We start from the raw sequence: 18,297 nt of genomic DNA on the forward strand, positions 1-18,297 counted from the left end.
CTGTTTATTTGTACACTTTATATTATGGTAATCTTATTATGCAGTGTGTCTTTGGCCACCTGCAGGGAAATACTCTGTGTGTAACATGACTTCTGCATAGTCACTTTGTGTCTGTATTTGTTTCTGAAGCACTGGAGAAAGGTTGGAGCTAAATACAGCAGGGTGTGTTGGGATTGTTACTGATATTAAAGTATTTCAGTTGCCTTTTCACTGTGGTCCTGCACAACTACTCAAGTTGATTCTTATTACTGAATCAGATTGGTGTGGTCACCTTCTCCCTGCCACACTGGACATGTCACCAATTTGTTTTTATCCAAGTTACAGAGTGGGGTTCTTGAGTTCCTACTGGTTTGTTACTGCCAGGGCCCTGAGAGCACCAGGAAGCTCTGCCACCTCTTCAGCCTCCCTAAGTGCTTCAGGCCACCTCTGGACAGGCTGCTGTAGGCAGAGCTGTGTGTGAGAGCTTCCAGGAACCTTCCTGGGGACACCCATTCTTCTTGGAAACTGCATCATCTCCATCCTCAGACCTTTTCAGTGCTTTGGTGCAGATGCCTGTGTTTGGTGGCCATGACTCACCTCTGTTGTGGTGATCCCCATTCGTCCTTTGGGGTGGTAGGTAACTGATGGGGAGAATGGCACAGCCCCTGCAAGGGGGCTGGCAGGCTCTCCCAGCACTCTACCCAGTCAAAGCCAGGCCTGGCAGGGGTCCAGGCTCCAAGCAGGTCTGGCCACCTCATTCTCAGAGCCCCCAGTCATTTCCAACTGTCTGATCCAGCAGCACACCTGCACTATTTGACAACACAATTCAATTCAAGTAGGCTGCAAAATTGAGCATATAGGGGAGAAGGAGCCCTGAAGTCCCACAATGAGTTAGGACCGACTGGTGAGTTCCTACAGCTCTGAGCCTTGGTGTCATCCTGTGTCTGTAGTCAAAGCTTCTGCTGTCATCTTGTGCTCCTCCACATTACATTTTATTGTTAGGCCATTTTGTTCACAGTCATAGATAATTCACTCTGTACAGAATAATAACATCTATTATCTCCAAGTGTGTGTGCATATATACACTTTTTATATTTTATATACATGCATGCACCTGTACGTTTTGTATATGTTTATATCATTCCATCCCATGGCTGTACTTGGCTAAAACCATGTAGGAAATAGTCTCATGGTCATTAGATGCTTATCTTATGGCTGAGAAAGCAGCTCCAGACTATTCAAGACAAGTCCAGATAAACCCTGACACATCATGATGCCTGTCATTAGTGTAACTCAAAGCCTGTTGAACTCTTACAGGTGCAGTGGGTGTGTCTGGGATGGAGATCACTTTCCTCATAGCAGCCATATGGTGTTGTTTTGTGTTCATGGCTAATAGCAATAATAACACACCAGTCTTTTGGCTGTTGCTGAATGTTGCTTGTGCAGCCTCAGAGCTTAGACTTTTTCTCACTTTGACATTCTCGTGAAGGATGGGCAAGGATCTGGGATAGCTGACCTGTGCTGGCCGAAGAGATAGTCCATACCACATAAAGTTGTGTTTAGAAGTGATGTAGTGGGCAAAGAATGTGGAGGCTTGTCCTTCAAGGTGGTTGTTGCTTGGAGGCTGGTTGGGCATCAGTCTGCTTGGAATCATAGAATCATAGGTTCAGGTTGGAAAAGACCTGAAAGATCATGCAGTTGGACCCTTTGATCTTCCAGTCCATCCTGCTTGTGGCAGGCAGTATCTTGTATTGGCTTTGTATCAGTTGTTTTTTTTTCCTGCTTCCTTCACTAATTAAGCTCTCTTTACCTTTACCCACAAGTTTTCTTGCTATTGTTCTTCCTATTCTCTCACCCTTCCTGCTGGGATGAGAGAAGGGAATGACTAACTGTGTGTCCTCAGCAGTTCACCAGAATCCACTCACCACAACAAGCAATAGCATCACCATATTTACTGAGCTATGTGGCTGCAGACATAGCTCTGCTTCCAAAGGTGCTCCACAGATTTGATCTTACAAATCTTGTGTGGCCAGAACACACAGAACAGCCTGAAATTTCTTCTATTCTTTTGCTGTGGTGACAATTGTGGTTTATGCTCTATGTAGCTGGAGCTTTTGATCTTTTACCACCAGTCCTTTCACTTATTATAAAACAGCCTTTTTGACAACAAGATCCTTTGAACTCATCAACTCTAGGACAGTTTGCAGGTTATATCCTTGCATGTAGAGGAGGCCAACTTTCCAGTAATTTAATCTTTTTTCTGTCTAGATACCATATCATTACTACACTTACTAATGCTGCACTTCAAAGAAGCATTTCACTTTAAAGAAGGGAATATTTATCAGGGTTTGTCCACCACTCATTTGTGCAAACTGACTAACAGAGAAAAGGCAAAGTCAAGGAAATTCTTTATTATCTGAACAGAAAGGAAAAAGACACACAATTTTAGATTGAGAAGTAAACTAAAACAAGAAATTCTAAACAATATTCTTTTCAACTATGTACACATTTTATACTTTTCACAAGTACTGAATCACATGACTCATTTATAGATCTGCTTAAGCAATTTTTTAATTTTTTAAACCTGCGTTGTCAACAATACAGTATAATAATTTCACTCGGAGCAGCAAAGTTAAATTCATAAGTGCAAATTTTTATGATGAATTTAATGACAACTCTTCTACAAGTTTTCCTGTCTTTTGAGTCCTAAGTTTTGTAAGTTTAGTGTAATAGTAAAAATCTAGTATTTGTGCACTGAATGATTTAATTTCTTATAATCTGGAAGTAGTACTGCACTATACAATAACTACATCTATGCTAATTGCATCACAAAAGCTCTTCACCATGTTAATATCTCTTGTATTCTTCCATCTCTTACAGATGAAAATGGCAAATAAATGCTGTTCTCCCTCAGACCAGGTAAGACTTCCATTATATTATCCAGTTTTTAAAATTCTTGTGATGGAATTAAGTTGTGAAATTTGTAGAGCCTGTAAACACACATTTAGTTAGTTGTAAAATTCTAACCCCAAATTTTCTATGATTTGAAGTTATGAAATCACCTTCTTAATACAGCACATTCTTACTAATCGATGGTAATGTGGAGAATCCAATGCTGTAATCTGAAAAGTGGTTTGGTTTGGGACATGAAATAAATGAGAGGAGAGAGGAACTCACAACCAGGTCTTGGGAAGCACAGTGTATGTTTGCATGCAGTGTTACAGAAGTGAGATTGATGAGTTACCTGTATTTACATCACATATGGTACACAGATAGCAAAGGAATGTATAACAAATGAAGTCTGGTTGCATGTGTCATTTTGTGCAGTCTGTTTGCCATGGTTGTGTAGGACTTGTAGAGCTTGGAAGCCTGTTGGGATATTTCTTCTGCTTCAGCTAACTAAAGACCCCAATGAATTTGCTGCAGTGGGAAATATTCTTACTTCTTGTAGCAGAGCAAAGTGCTTTTTTTGATTTTTGTGTCCTTTGATGTAAGTGTAGAGAGGAGAACTGATTGCATTGAATCACTACCTAGCAACAAAGAACCCAGTCTCTGCTGTATCCAAAAATGCTGGATTTGTAGATTATCAAAGTGAAAATCAGGCAAGGTGTGTTTTATATTGTTATACTGCAGAAACTTATTATTAACTTTCATTACAGAAAGCAGTCAAAAAACTCCTCTTATTGGAATGAAATATATATTTATTAGTTTGGCAGGTTGTATATTCTGTCATATGTCACCATTTTTTCAACTTTTTTGTAAAATATACTTGGGCATTTATATACTCTTCTAGAATTTCTTCAAAATATTTAACCACTAACATATTCCTACACAGGAAAACGTTTTCTTGTATTTGGGTCAGTACTTTGAATAAAAAAATATACCTCAAAAATCACCACAGGCTTTAATTCTGTGTAAAGTAGATGAACAAGTTACCACCAAAACCAAAATAAATATATTTTTTGGAAGCATTTAACTACTATCTGAATTGATTTTAATTATTAATTGAACTGAAAAATGTGTTTATTAATGCCTGAGATAAAATTATTCAATGGGGGTATCTTGTGTTCCATGAACTCTCTCCTACAAGTGCCATTCAAAGTTTATTTGTATCAGTTTGGGAATACATAATGAGATTAGTTGAAAAAACAGGAAGACATGCTCTTCCTCAGCTTTCAAATAATATTGAGAAGAGTCATACAACCCATCACTAACTACCTAATTTGATTTCCTAGATAAACAGGATAATCTCCATAAACTGCCTAGATAGGCAGTGCAGAAAATTATTCTGTTCCAGTGCTTTAAATCATCCTGATACAAGCTGTTTTTCCCATCTTGACTATACAGAGGTCATAAGGAGAGCAGCTTCTTTCCATATCATGTAAAGTATGTGTAAAGTTAGGCAGTACAAATCTATCCCATTTTTTCCATTCCAAATATGAAAAGGTCAGCTACCATTAAGACCTTTATTTCAGGTGTTGAATATATAATGTTGGACTAACAGCAACAAACATCAAATTGTTCTCCACCAAAGAGTGAGGAAAAAAAAAAAAAAAAGTTTATAATGGATTTGGGCAGATCAGGTAAATAAAGCTAGCAAAAATAAAAATACTAAAAGACCAAAAGTGAAAAATTCAGACTTCAAAATGTCCTGTGAAAATTTCTTCTAAAAGCAACCGAAATGTATCACACACACACACATATTTATATATATATATATATGAGAGAAATAAATAAAATTTTTCAATGATAACTGAAAACAAGAGGAAGATTTGATCTCAGATCAATTGATTACCTCTGATTAATGGAGCCTATTAATATCAATTACATTAAGTTCATACAAACCTTAATAGGTTTGTGCAATTGACTTAAAATTTAGAGAAAAGAAAGGCTTAAGAGATTGAAGGTCACCTGAAGAGCTGCCCTGAAGTAAAAGTGGTGATTGCTGCAAATTTATCATTGGTTTTGAGTATGTACAAGAATTAAGAAATAAACAGGTCCTTAGAGTTTCATTACTGTGTTGCCTGTGGTGAATTTTCTTCATTGCCTTTGGAGTCCAACTTAATCTTTCATAAAAGGATAAAGTTGCATCAGGATAGATTTCATTCAGACTCTGTTTTTCATAGGGTATTGACAAACTGGAATGCAGTGTCAAGAACATAAAAAATTGGTTTGCTAAGCCTGGCTTTCTCCTTGTCTTTCATTTTGCCTCTGATGTGTTTTACTGGGAACTGAATTTCCAGAACATGATGAATTCAATTGGCACCCAACTAAGCAAATTGGAGTGAAAAGAGTACGATCTTGCTTCCCAGGTCTAAACCAGCTGGGTTCATGGGTTTCTTTGCCAAAATAACATGTAAAAGCTTGGACTTTGCTCTGTGTCTATGATCCAAAGTTAGAATGAGGTAGTGGTAAAGGTAGTAGTAGTGTAGCTATTATTAACATATTTTTACTGTTAAACAGCACCGTGTCATGAATTAACTGGCATAGTTTGGCTACTCCCACACTTCTAAGTTCTCTTCTCCCCACAAAGAATTTGCTCGTTCTTCCCTTCCCTTTCATATATTTCACCTGCTAGTTATACTGTTACTGTGTTATCAGTACAGCCTCATGGTTGGTATAGTCAGCCAGGTTCTCCTTTTGCATTCTATGGGATGTTCAGCAGCTTCTCACATCAGGTCAGGGCTGGCCATTTACCTGCACACCATAACAACCCTGTCTCCTTTGGGGCTTTTGAGAAAGAGGTGAGCATCGTGCTCTGAATTTTGCCGTAAGGCTTTGGCAAGAATGTTGCATCTGATTTTTAGCACTGTGTTTGCGAAAAGATACTGACAGAGGTTTTCCATGGGTACTGTGGACAGCTTGAAAGGAAAACAGGGCAGGAAGGATGAAAATAATATCCAGGAATGATAAGTTCATGCTCAGAGAGTAACAGGAAAGATGTGGGAAAAAAAATGGCAAATAAGCTACATATTCTTGTTCTTGAGTTTTTGCTCTTTTTATGAACTAAAAAAGCTTTTTTTATTCTTCCAGTCTAAGGCCAAAATCATTTGAGTTTTTAATGCACAGGGCAAAAAAAAAAGGCCTTAAATTCTTAAATTCTTGTTACAGCAAAAACTATTCATGTTTTATATGAGGAATAGACTTCCTTATATTGCAGTAAAGACTACAAAGTACTAATAGAGACTGTTGAGAGAAATTATGAAGTATCCATTACTGGAGATCCTTAGGAGATTAAGGATGCATTTTTAGAAACAAAATAGTTATCGTGGTGTACTGCATTTTAGAGATAATAGTGTATGAAATTTCTCTGAAGCTCTTTTTCCACTCTGTTTTTTATAATTATATGATCATAATTCTAAGTAAGGAACTTTTCAGATATGAAGGTTTTTCAGGCTGGTTTTAATAGCAGAAGAGCTGCCCCAGATATACCATGAACATGTTCACTTGCTTTCATCCTGCAGAATAAAAGAAACCTTCACATACACTTTTAAGATAATTTTTTTTTTATCTTTCCCCATCCCCCTATTTTCTCAAAAACAAAACTATTTTTAATATATATTGTGTAGCAATAACATTGCTTTCTCCTAATAAATAAATAATAGCTCAAGGATATTGAGGTGCTGGAGCAGGTCCAGAGAAGAGCAAGGAGGCTGTGAAGGGATCCAGCACAAGTCCTGTGAGGAAGGGCTGAGGGAGCTGGGGGTGTTCAGTCTGGAGAAGAGGAGACTCAGGGGAGACCTCATCACTCTCTACAACTCCCTGAAAGGAGGTTGGAGCCGGGGGGGGTTGGTCTCTTCTCCCAGGCAATCAGTAAGACAAGAGGGCATGGACTTAAGCTCTGCCAGGGGAGGTTTAGTTTGGATATTAGGAAAAAATTCTTTACAGAGAGGGTGATCAGACATTGGAATGGGCTGCCCAGGGAGGTGGTGGATTCTTCATCCCTGTAGGTTTTTAAGAAGAGACTGGTGTGGCACTCAGTGCCATGGTCTGGTAACCACAGTGGAAGTGGATCAAGGGTTGGACTTGATGATCTCAGAGGTCCTTTCCAACCTGGCTGATTCTGTGATTCTATGACTTAGGTTGGTTTCAGACTGTATGTTTATCCTACAGCTTGTTTCCAGGAGAAACTGCTGTTTAACATTTCCATGAGAAACTGCAATGGATGAATCCAAAAATACCAATGTTTTTATGCCAGCAACATACAGCAGTTGACTGCATCTACAGATGTTTCCAGCATTGAGTGCACAAGGCAGTTCTGTCTTCAGAGAAGAATCATGGTCTCTGATTAAGCTGACTTCCCAAGCTTCCCTTAGCTATTAGCCTATTAAAAATATTAATGACTCTTTTTTTTCCCCTTTTCTTCATATATTTCTGCCTTGTGGATTGTGAGAAAGCTTTTAGAGTGTATAATTTTCTGCACAAGCACCTGCTCTTCACAGCTTTTAGAACCTATTGCTTTTCCATCTACTATCACACAGCCGTGATTTCACTGAACTACTACTACCACAAGATCAAGCCTTCTTCAGTATTACTATCTTATTAAAATGATATTGATGCATTTTTAAGCAGAGTTACCACTTTATTGATTGGGGTATAATTTGTAGAAGGAACCTCAGACTGAATTTTCAGACTGACTTTTCTTCTTTGAGGGTTGTTCTGCAGCAGCTATAACAAGCACCTGTAGTTTGAAAGGTTTTCTTTTTTATTTTCCCAGACTACAGGCAAAACAATTTAAGTCTGTATTTGTTGAGCAGGAGAACAAATTATTAGATGTACTTTACTGTTGTTGTAATATTGCTAAAAAATAAAGTAGAGGTATAAGACCAAAGAATTGTGAAGGACCCAAGTTTTCCTCTTTTATTTAGTTTGGTTAGTTCCTGTGCATAAATAGTACAGCTCTTTTAGTACTTGTAATATAAGAATGCATGACCACTAAAACAACTTACTGGTAACTGGCTTCAAGAGTGATTTTTGTGTTTTGTATCTCCACTTGAACAAATAGGCTATATGGGAACAGGTTATTAGTGATATCAGCCTAAATTTTCACCAAAAAACCACAGAAAACAAGGAACCAAGTCTTGAGAATATACACAAATTCAGATACATACCTGTCTTCATAGTTCCCTTCAGCTTAGTATGGAGAGGTTGCTATTTGTGTCATTCAAACCATGCCTAGCTTGGGTGTATAATTTTCATTCTAGAGCAAAAGCAGATAAAACACTTGAATGGAATTTCTAGGTTCCTTTGTAGTTTCAAGAACATTTTGTTTTGAATATTAGCCATTTTAACAAATACATATGTGAAAGGACTAAGGATTTTTTTTTCTCAATAATAGTATTTTTAAAAAAATGCAGTTTACCACTTGATTTGGAAAGACCAAAAAACCACATTACTTAAGCTACCTCAAGATGTACTTCTCTTTGCTCTCTTAATTATGTGTTGTTCCATTGTGCTTCATGGTACAACACTGGCTCTTAACTTGCAGGCCAAGTTGGCATCTGTTGTAGATTCTTATCCCACCTTAATTGCATAAGCATACCCATCTGTTGAGATGTTTCCTACATCAGAGATCTACTTGATTTTCTTTCTTCATTTCCCCCTGGAGTGTTTTGCATCATTGACTTTTCATAACTATTTAACTAAAAGTACTGCATAAAAACTGTACTGCTTTATTAAAAGTAGCACATGTTTCTAGTCATTGCAGCATCTAATGCTTTATTGCTGTAGGAAAACAATAAGTGCAAATAAGCATTTTCATTTGTCTGCTATGATTGGATTACATTTTGTTAGTGACTTGTTTTATCTCCTCATAATGAGTGTGATTGCTCATTTTATTCCCACAGGAACTTTTGGAAAGTGTAGTAGAACATGTTATAGACTTAATAATACATCAATGATGTATGGGTAATTTTCCATGCAGTTTCGAACAGTAGTCTCAAATTGATTATGCAGTATGAAAATAAAGTGGTGAATCACAGAATCATAGGATTTTCAGGTTTCCAAGGGACCTTTAAGATCATCTAGTTCCAACCCCCCCTGCCATGGGCAGGGACACCTCCCACTAGCTCAGGTTGCTCAGAACCCTGTCCAGCCTGGCCTTAAAAACTTCCAGGGCTGGGGCTTTCACCACCTCTCTGGGCAACCTGTTCCAGTGTTTCACCATCCTCATGGTGAAGAATTTCTTTCTAACATCCAATCTAAATCCTCCCATCTCTAGTTTGAATCCATTCCCCCTAGTCCTGTCACTACCTGACATCCTAAAAAGTCCCTCACCAGCTTTCTTGTAGACCCCTTAAGATACTGGAAGGTTACAATAAGGTCTACTCGGAGCCCTCTCCTCTCCAGACTGAGTAACCCCTACTGTCTCAGTCTGTCTTCATAGGAGAGGTGCTCCAGCCCTCTGATCGTCCTCGTGGCCCTTCTCTGGACACACTCCAGCATGTCCATGTCCCTCCTGTAACAGGGGCTCCAGAACTGGATGCAGTACTCCAGGTGGGGTCTCATGAGAGCAGAGCAGAGGGGGAGAATCACTTCCCTCCACCTGCTGGCCACACTTCTCTCGATGCAGCCAAGGCTCTGGTCAGCTTTCTGGGCTGCAAGTGTACACTGATGGCTCATGCTGAACTTCTCACCCACCAGCACTCCCAAATCCTTTCCTCAGAGCTGTTCTCAAGCCCGTCACTTCACAGCCTATATCAGTGCCTGGGATTACCTTGACCTACATGCAGGACCTTGCACTTGGTCTTGTTGAACTTCATGAGGTTTGCATGGGCTCACCTCTCCAGCCTGTCAGGGTCCCTCTGGGGGCATCCCTTCCCTCAAGGTGTCAGCTGCACCACACAGCTTGGGGTCATCAGTGAACTTGCTGAGGGTGCACTCAATGCCACCGTCCATGACACCAACAAAGATGTTAAACAGGACCAGTCCCAACACTGATCCTTGAGGGACTCCATTTGTCACTGGCCTCCACGTGGACACTGACCCAGTGACAGCCACTCTTTGGGTGTGGCCATCAAGCCAGTTCTTAATCCACCAAGTGATCCATCCATCAAACCCATGTTTTACCAGCTTGGAGACCAAGGTGTTGTGTTTCCAATGTTCCTCTTATTCTATACAAAATGAAGCCTAAAATGTTTAAGTTTGTTGGTTTGGGGGTAACAACATTCATTATATTCTACTGTCACACTATGGCATTATATTTTTATAAATTAGTATTTTTCTCAAAAAAAGAAGAATGCAGTTTTACTTCTTAATTTAATTTATTAAAATTAATTTATCTAAATATAAAGACATGCTCATTTCATGGGAGTTGGACTAGATGACCCTTAAAGGTTCCTCTCAACCCAACACATTCTATTATGATTCTATGTATGATAATGCTGTGTTAATGCAAAGTTGTGTTAACAAATGAATTTGTCATCTGATTCTATGAGAACATAAATTATCATGCTATAACGTGTATGTAAAAGAAAGCATAAAATTTCTGAAAGATCAGTCTGACAAGAACACTTTGTTAACAGTGGCAGATATAAGCATACAGAAAACTGATTTCATATAAATGTAGTTTATCTCGTTCAGATGTATTTTCTTAGCAGAACATGTAACAGAAATTTCAGTGTGTCCCTGTTTTTACTGTGTTATAGATAGGATCATGGGTTTTTATAAACTACTGGCTGAACTATTTCAGTACACATAGGTTTTCTGATGGCTCAAGTGAGAGTCTGCTGAGACAAATATAAGTGGTTTTTTAAATTGAGATTATTTTAGAAAAAATTAAGACATCCTGTACTGTAAGTTTGTCTCTTCAAGGACACACTGGTGTGATACCATCCGCCAGTACAGGAGTGTTAAGAAACAAATGTGAAGAAGTGGATGATGCATCCTGTCCTTATATTAGCACTCTTCCTTGTGAAAAGACCTGACCTATTCAGATATATGTTATTCTCCACTGAAAAACAAAACTTTAATTTTCAATTATTTACCTTTACAGGTCATACATATGGGATGGGTAAATGAGAGACTTGAAGGAACTGATTCATCTCAGCTCTACAAATCCAAGTTTCTGGCACTGAAAGGCTCATCCTTCTACATTTTCACCACTCCTCCGGTAAAGAAATAATATTTTTGTGACATGTTCATTGTAAATGGGACCTGTTTGTTATGTCTGGGGCTTTTTGTCTTACCAAGGTGAAATTGTCAGATGAGATTTTAAAAGAAGTTAAAGCCACAGGTGCCACTGAATTTCAAAAAGTATTTAACCTTTTTCAAGATCCTCTGAAAATCTGACCATACGTGGATAGTTCAAAGATTTCTTAACAGGGAGGGAGTATTTTAATTTTAAAACTTGTCAGGCTCAGATTTCTCTCTGGTTGTTTAGACCCACTATTTCTTAGCTTATTTATTCCAAGGTTTTCAGCAGATGTAATGAGGTGGTAGTTACTCTGTTGTCTTAAAGACAAGATATATCATTAAATACACCATGCATACTATTCATAGATGTTTCTGGAGTTCGCACACAGGAAAGGGATTAAGTTGTTACAGAGAATCCAGAGCTAAGTGTACAATTTGAACAAATTACAGCATTTTGCTTTGTTAATTTACACAGTAACAAGAATTCTATTGCACCAGAAACTACTTAAATAATACTTCTCATTAAAAAACCTTAAAAAAATAAATGAAACAGAAATGGACTGTAGAATTTTAAACTCCTAAAAAGTGACCCATACTTACCACATGGTAGGTTTTTTATCCTATCTTTCTTTTTTTTCTCCAGAGAACCTTTGCTTTAAACAAATCAAAAAGAGTGAAATGTCTTTTTGGTCCTGAATTGGGTCAGTGGTCTCAGTCTACCCCTGGTGTTTTAACCTTTTCCCCAGTTACCACTGGTTCTGCTGGCTTCAAGTGTCAGCATGATGTTTTCTTTGTTATTTCACCAGGTTCCTCTTCAGGAGATTAATTAAGGTATGCAAGCTACAGTCTTCTTATTTCACTCCTGTAACTCTTCAAGGCTGTTTTAAAGGCTTCTGGTCTTCCTCAAAAGTCTTCCTTTTTACGCTAGTTAGACCACCCCATTCCAAGAAGTTTTGTTTCAGGGAAAAGGTTCTGTGAATGCTTGTTGGAGATGTTTATGGGTACAGCTCAGGGAGGCTCCATCTTGTTCTTGCCAAGTTCCTTCTCTTATCACTGCACACCCCACCCCCAGCAAATGGCTCTTTGTCTCAGGGGACCACAAGTTCAGAGGAGTGTCAAGACTACTACCTGGCTGGACCTGTCCCTTCATTTGGTCTCCCACACAAGTAATATTCTGTTTATACTCCATTTCAACAATATCGTGGATGGTATTTCCAAAAATTTAGGAGCTTTAGCATAAAAGTAAGTATCAAGAATGTGTGATTAGCGTGAATTGTCTTTCTGCATCCATAAAGTGGCTTGTCTGACTGTGTGGAAGAAATTTATAGGTTTCGTTTATAAATTCCCGTATCAGAGTTGTGACATATTACAGAGAACTGTGCATGTGAAAAGCACCATTGCACAAGAAAAAATTATTTTTGTGTCAATGTTAATAGGCAAGCAGTATTACATTACATTCTAAAAACATCTGATAGATTACTGTCTAACTTTAGACTTTGAAAAGATTCTGAATTCTTATCCGTGAAGAAATTGGAGAGTTATTATTCAAATTTGTTATTCAAAAGAAAACTACTCTTCACGTCATTGAAGATTTCTAGCAAATTGAAATATTTTAGCTATGAAATATATGCTATGAGTAGAGGAGGCTTGTACTGTTTGATTTTTTGTGTCTTCCTTGTAGCTCAACATGTTTTTTTTTAAACTCAGGTCTTAAAGCAGCCCTACCTCTGGAGGTGTTTTCTTAGCTTTAACTATCCTTTTCAGCATGATTAAATAAATAGTGCTGAAGTGGTTTATGCAAAGGCAGTTAGGTAATCGCTGTTTATGCTGCTTCTACTTTTAAGAAAAGTAACAGAAATAGTTCCATCTTTGAAAAACATTGCAGTAAAGAAAAGCTTCCATAATACAATTAGCACATGAGCAGTGCTTTGGATGTTAGATAGTTCTGCTATGTAAAGTCTAAATACTTTGTATTTATCTATATTGCAAATTACAGTCAATGTAACATATTAAGAAACAGGTGGTGGTCAGTTGGAGGGCATAGACTTGACAGTGAATGGTTCTGGTGAACTTTCTGACACAAAACTCTCTATTTGTTCATATATTTGCTAGAATCTGACTGCTCTTTTAATAACATGTTTTGGACCATCAAGTTTTGGTTGTTTTGGAGGTCTTCAGGCTTCATAAACTGCTATATCATAGTTCATCTCAAGACCATATCTTTTAATATTTGGTTTTAGTGATATTTGGCTCACTATGTCTTCTGAAGAGTGAATTAAGAGACCAGTGAAATGAACTACACTTGTCCTAAAAGTATTTCATCTTTTGCCTGGACCTTTTTAGTACTTCTGTGTTGATTGGATGCTCCTACTTAATTGTCAGATAGTGCAGAAGTCTCTGTATTCCAGTAATAAACATCAATAAATATTGTTTTTCCTTAAGTTTTACTCTATAAATGTAAGCAATTTTTAAAAATAAAATATTTGGGTAGGTGGAAAGGCACTGAAGTTCCAGAATCTGATTCAGAACTTACGGAGATAGAGATCATGTTTTATGTTCCCTTTTACTTTAGTGAGTTTTGGAGTGTGATTCGCTTTTACACGCACCCCATATTTATTTCCCATTTCTAGTTCATCTTTTAGTTCTGATCTCTGAATAGACATGGAAATCTTTAATTCCTATTTTATAATATAAGCTAGGGAGTAACTTTGTTTCAGTTTGTTGTTGACTACATTTATGTCAACAAATGTCAATAAATGAATTTAGCTTTATTGCTTGCTTTCTTATTTGAAAGAAAAATTATAACACAAACCCACAAAGCTAATTACACGTGGAATACAAGCCTGAAATGGTGCTCAGATAGCTTGTTTTAAGTAACACTAGACTTTAGTAATTTATTTTTAGAAATCCACTGTAGTGCTTTTTTTTAAAACACAAGGAACACACAGAAACTCATGCTGAAGTAAAAAGTACTTTTGCAATACTTAAAACTTTTGAAACTCTTTTGTAGCACTTATTTCAGTCTCTCATTATGGACTTAAAATTGTAACTTCAAGTTCCTGCATTTAAAGGACTGAAACATCCTTTAAAGGAAATGGATGATGTTGGACTTTTTGTGAACTTTTCTGGTTCTCTCCAGCTTGTTCATTGACTAGAAATATATTTCTGATTTTTTTTTAAAGCAATGCAGTCTATAACAATAACATTTTAAACTTAAACATACTATGATAGTTCTGAGAAAATTAAAAATCATGTCGGTTTTTTTGTTTGGACTCTCGTATCCCTTTGCAGTCTATTTGCTTCCCCTCCTTAAAATCCCTCTCAACATAGTGTTTGTGTTCTCCAGATGCCCTTGCACTCTATGATATTCAGACAGTTTCACCCTTGGCTTTAAGTATAGAAGCCTTTCTCCAAAATACACAGTAAAAGAAAATTTTGGCTTATATAGTTGCTGTCAGTTATCATCATCAGTAGAGTACCTCTGCTGACAAAGTCATAGGAGGTTATAGAGAGTCAAAGGATGAAAGAGATGAACAATATAATGGGGAGAAGGCTAAACTATTCAGACTGAATTTTCATGGCACAGCAGTGTCACCATTGTAGCATCATTAATAGCAGCAAAAAAAAACCCAAACCAGACACAAAACCAAAACCAAACAAAAAAACCCCCCCACACAAACAAAAAACCCTAAAACAAAACAAAAAAACCCACCCCAAACCAACCAACCAACCAAACAAGAAAACCAAACCAAAACTCAAGAACTTAAATTAATCTTCAGGAATCAAAATAAAGAATATGAGCAAATGAAAGTTCAGTCATGTCACAACAGCTTTTAGGTTACAGCTTGTGTCACTAAACTCAAGTTTCACAAACAGCAAATTAAGTCAGTGCTTATGCTTCTGTATCTTGTCTAACCAGAAATAGGAAGGAAGGATCCTTCTGCTTTTAACTGAGATTGAAAATAATATTCCCTTTCAAGAAATTCAAGCCCAGATAATGAACAAGCCACCATTCTAGGCTATATACCTTGTTTTGCAGGAAGCATGAGAAGTGCTTTTGAAGATTGACAGTAATGGGTCAAAACCTGTATTATTTCATTACTTTCTTTTCAAAACAGCTTAAGACTTTCATTACTTGCTCTGTGTGAGCATGCTGAAATGATAAATATTTCTGTATTAATTGGCTTTATAATCCCTCACTTTCCATTTTTTTAAACTTGTGATATTGCTTACTCTAGGCAATAATTTGAACAAAACTCAATTAAAATATTAAATAAATAACTAGAAAGAAAGAAGTAACAGAAATCTAAAGGCTGGAAATGTGTGACTCTAAAGACTGCAACATTTTATGAAGGGTGCCAGTACAGATGTAGTATCTAAAAATCCTATAAATTCATTTTCTAAACCAGCTAATGTTAGACTTACATTTAACAAAGTTCTTTTAAAGTAGTGCTAAGTACTTTTAAAGGTAGCTTTGTAATGTTTTGAGCTTTAATTTATTATGAAGTGCTTTAACATATTCTACAGCATGCATTTTATTCAAGTGATGTTTGTCGTTTGATTATTAAACATAAAAACTGTCAAATGGAGAACCCTAGAATAGAAGTCCCTTTATATCGCAAAAAAGATGTGGTGACAGAGTATTCTCTTCTAGAGGTCTTAAGTTCCATTTGCAATAGATGATTCATCTCATCTACATTTAATCATCTAGAAGTTAAAGATCTAATCTAAATTTAGAAAACCTGGGAGAAAAGTGCTGCCTTTTTTCTTAATTTTTGTCTTAATTTTCTTATTTCCATTATCTTGGAATTATTTGTAGATTATTAAGAATTAGATTAAGTTTTTAAAGTTAGATTTTTCTGATGTCTAAATTCACATGGGATGCTTTCCACACTAAGAAAGATCTCAGTGAATTCTAAAACACTGCTTTGAAGCCCAAAGCTGTGAAGTCTACTTGATAATAACATTCATTAGCTTAAATTGGAGTGGATATGGGAGGATGTAAGATTATAAAGAAATTAACAAATTCACATTACTCTTCCAACAGCACTCCGAAATAACATTTAATTACCAGCAGAAGCTACATCAGTCTGCTCCTAAGTGTTCTAGCAGTTTGGTTTTTCACCATTTTATTACCATTGTACTTAATGGTTTAGAATTTTAGAAGGTCTGGAAAATCAACTTAAAAGTTTTTTTTTAAAAAATCATGTGGTTCATAATGAACATTAGAAACAAGATTGGTTGTTATAGGTGAACTATATGTTAGTGTGAATACAGAGAAAAGAATCTGTTATTGAATTTCATAGATTTTCTCCTAGTTAAGTTTCATCCATAGAAGCCAGATATTTTACAGACAAATTTTGCTTTACCTAAATGATTGAATTTCATTTTTTTACTTTTTTCCTTTTGGGAGAGTGGCAGGAACAGGAAAAAGCTGCATCTGCCCTAGTATTTTAAAGTATCCAAGTTGCTATTATAGTCCCCAAACTCTTATTTCCACATTTTAAAACCTCAGAGTTACAACTTAGTCAGGTTCTTCATGCATCTATATAGCCATTCCTGTGCATTCACCAGGAGCCAGGATTTTGCTCTGAAATATACAAACAAAATACTATCTATTCCCCTTGTATTTTTCCTCTTTATAGGTTTTGGGGGTTTTCCCCCTTGAACTATATAGTCTGTGTATTGTTTTTTTAAAAAAACCAGATAAACAGATATTCACATTATATCATGAACTAGAATTTAGGGAAAGACTTCAAGTATCATTCTAACTGTCAAATTTTAAAAGCCTGTCATGTCAACAGGATAAAGTAATGAAATCAAAAGAAAACAAAAAATTTATTTACCTATTCATTATTAAGCACATAGTTGACGTTCTTCATAATGTCAAATATTTCAGTCACATAGTCCTTTTCAGTTTTTAATATAAATATGAATATATTGATGCCATTGCATATATAAACTCAAGTATGAATTTAAGAATGCATCTTGGTCTGCTGATTGTAAGATTTTTTTTTAACTGAGATATGAAGGCGGAAGAGTCTGGGTTTTGAGACACTGGGTTCTCTGTGTTAGCATATTGAAAAACAAAAATCCTTATGTATGTTACTCACCGCAGAGATTAAAAAGAGATTTCCATAATACTTCAGTAGTAATGGTGAAAAAATAAATGAAATTATTTAATACCTTTTAATTGTTGTAAAACTACTGTAGATGCATTGTGTGTAAAACTTGAATATTCAACAGTGTATTCTAAATGGTTATTAAATATAGTAACGTGCCAATATTTAGATGATCCAGTAGAATATAAATGGGTAAAATAATTTTTTTCATCTGTATGTGATTTTGGAATAAATAATGTATTGTTAATATTTTCTTTTGGTGTTACAGGTAAGCACATTAGACTGGGTACGAGCTGAAAAAGTATATAACCTCTGTGAGGTGCTATTTAAAATTCACAAGGTAGGTTTTCTAACAGTTACATTTACACTCTTTAATAAAGAAAGCTTGAGTTTTGCTGTTAATGATAAGCTCAAGTTTATTTCAACTAGGAGTAGCAAAGATTCAAATATTTCCTCTTGTGTGAGAAAAACCTCTTTGTAATAACTAGTGCATTTGCTGTGCAAGTATAGAGAATATGAAAAGTGGATTAAGCTCAAAGTGCTTTACTGAGGGAGAATGTTGATGGTTGGATGTGATTATCCTAGAGGTCTTTTCCAACCATGACAATTCTGATTTGATTCTGTGAGTTCTCTGTAACACTAAGTGACCTTACTGCTCAAGCTACTTACTACTTCCAAACTGGCTTACAACAACATGGGCATGTTTCAAACAGCAGTTTCATTGGCAGTGACTTAAAAGAAAAAATTAAAAATTAAATTATATATATATATATATATATATATTAAAAATATTATGAGGATACTCAGCTGTCAGTTTTGCAGCCCATGACTGCCTGCTTTTTTCTGTGGTAACCCTGCTGCCTCTGGGCAGAGGAGGAAGGTTCTCTTCCCTGGCAAAAGTGGGAAGAAGAAAAAGTCTTTTGCAGTGCCATGTCAGGACAACAGCAATCCTGGAGTTAGGGACTTGAGCTCAGCTACAGAATGTGGCTAAAGGAGCCTGGCCATGTTTTTGTGGGCACAGCAGTATTTGATGTGATCATGTCTCTAACTGAGTGGATACACA

General features: G+C 36.6%; 1 protein-coding gene across 1 annotated transcript in view; it reads left to right on the forward strand.

The window, feature by feature from the left end:
- SNTG2 (syntrophin gamma 2) overlaps positions 1-18,297 on the forward strand; it is a 139,997-nt gene that overhangs the window by 89,476 nt on the left and 32,224 nt on the right. Inside the window, exons 11-13 of the mRNA XM_071742457.1 lie at positions 2,860-2,898; positions 10,973-11,089; positions 17,503-17,574. Coding sequence (XP_071598558.1) covers positions 2,860-2,898; positions 10,973-11,089; positions 17,503-17,574 — 228 coding nt within the window. The remainder of the gene's footprint in view (positions 1-2,859; positions 2,899-10,972; positions 11,090-17,502; positions 17,575-18,297) is intronic.

Source organism: Heliangelus exortis, chromosome 3, assembly GCF_036169615.1.
Source record: "Heliangelus exortis chromosome 3, bHelExo1.hap1, whole genome shotgun sequence".
NCBI classification, from domain to species: domain Eukaryota; kingdom Metazoa; phylum Chordata; class Aves; order Apodiformes; family Trochilidae; genus Heliangelus; species Heliangelus exortis.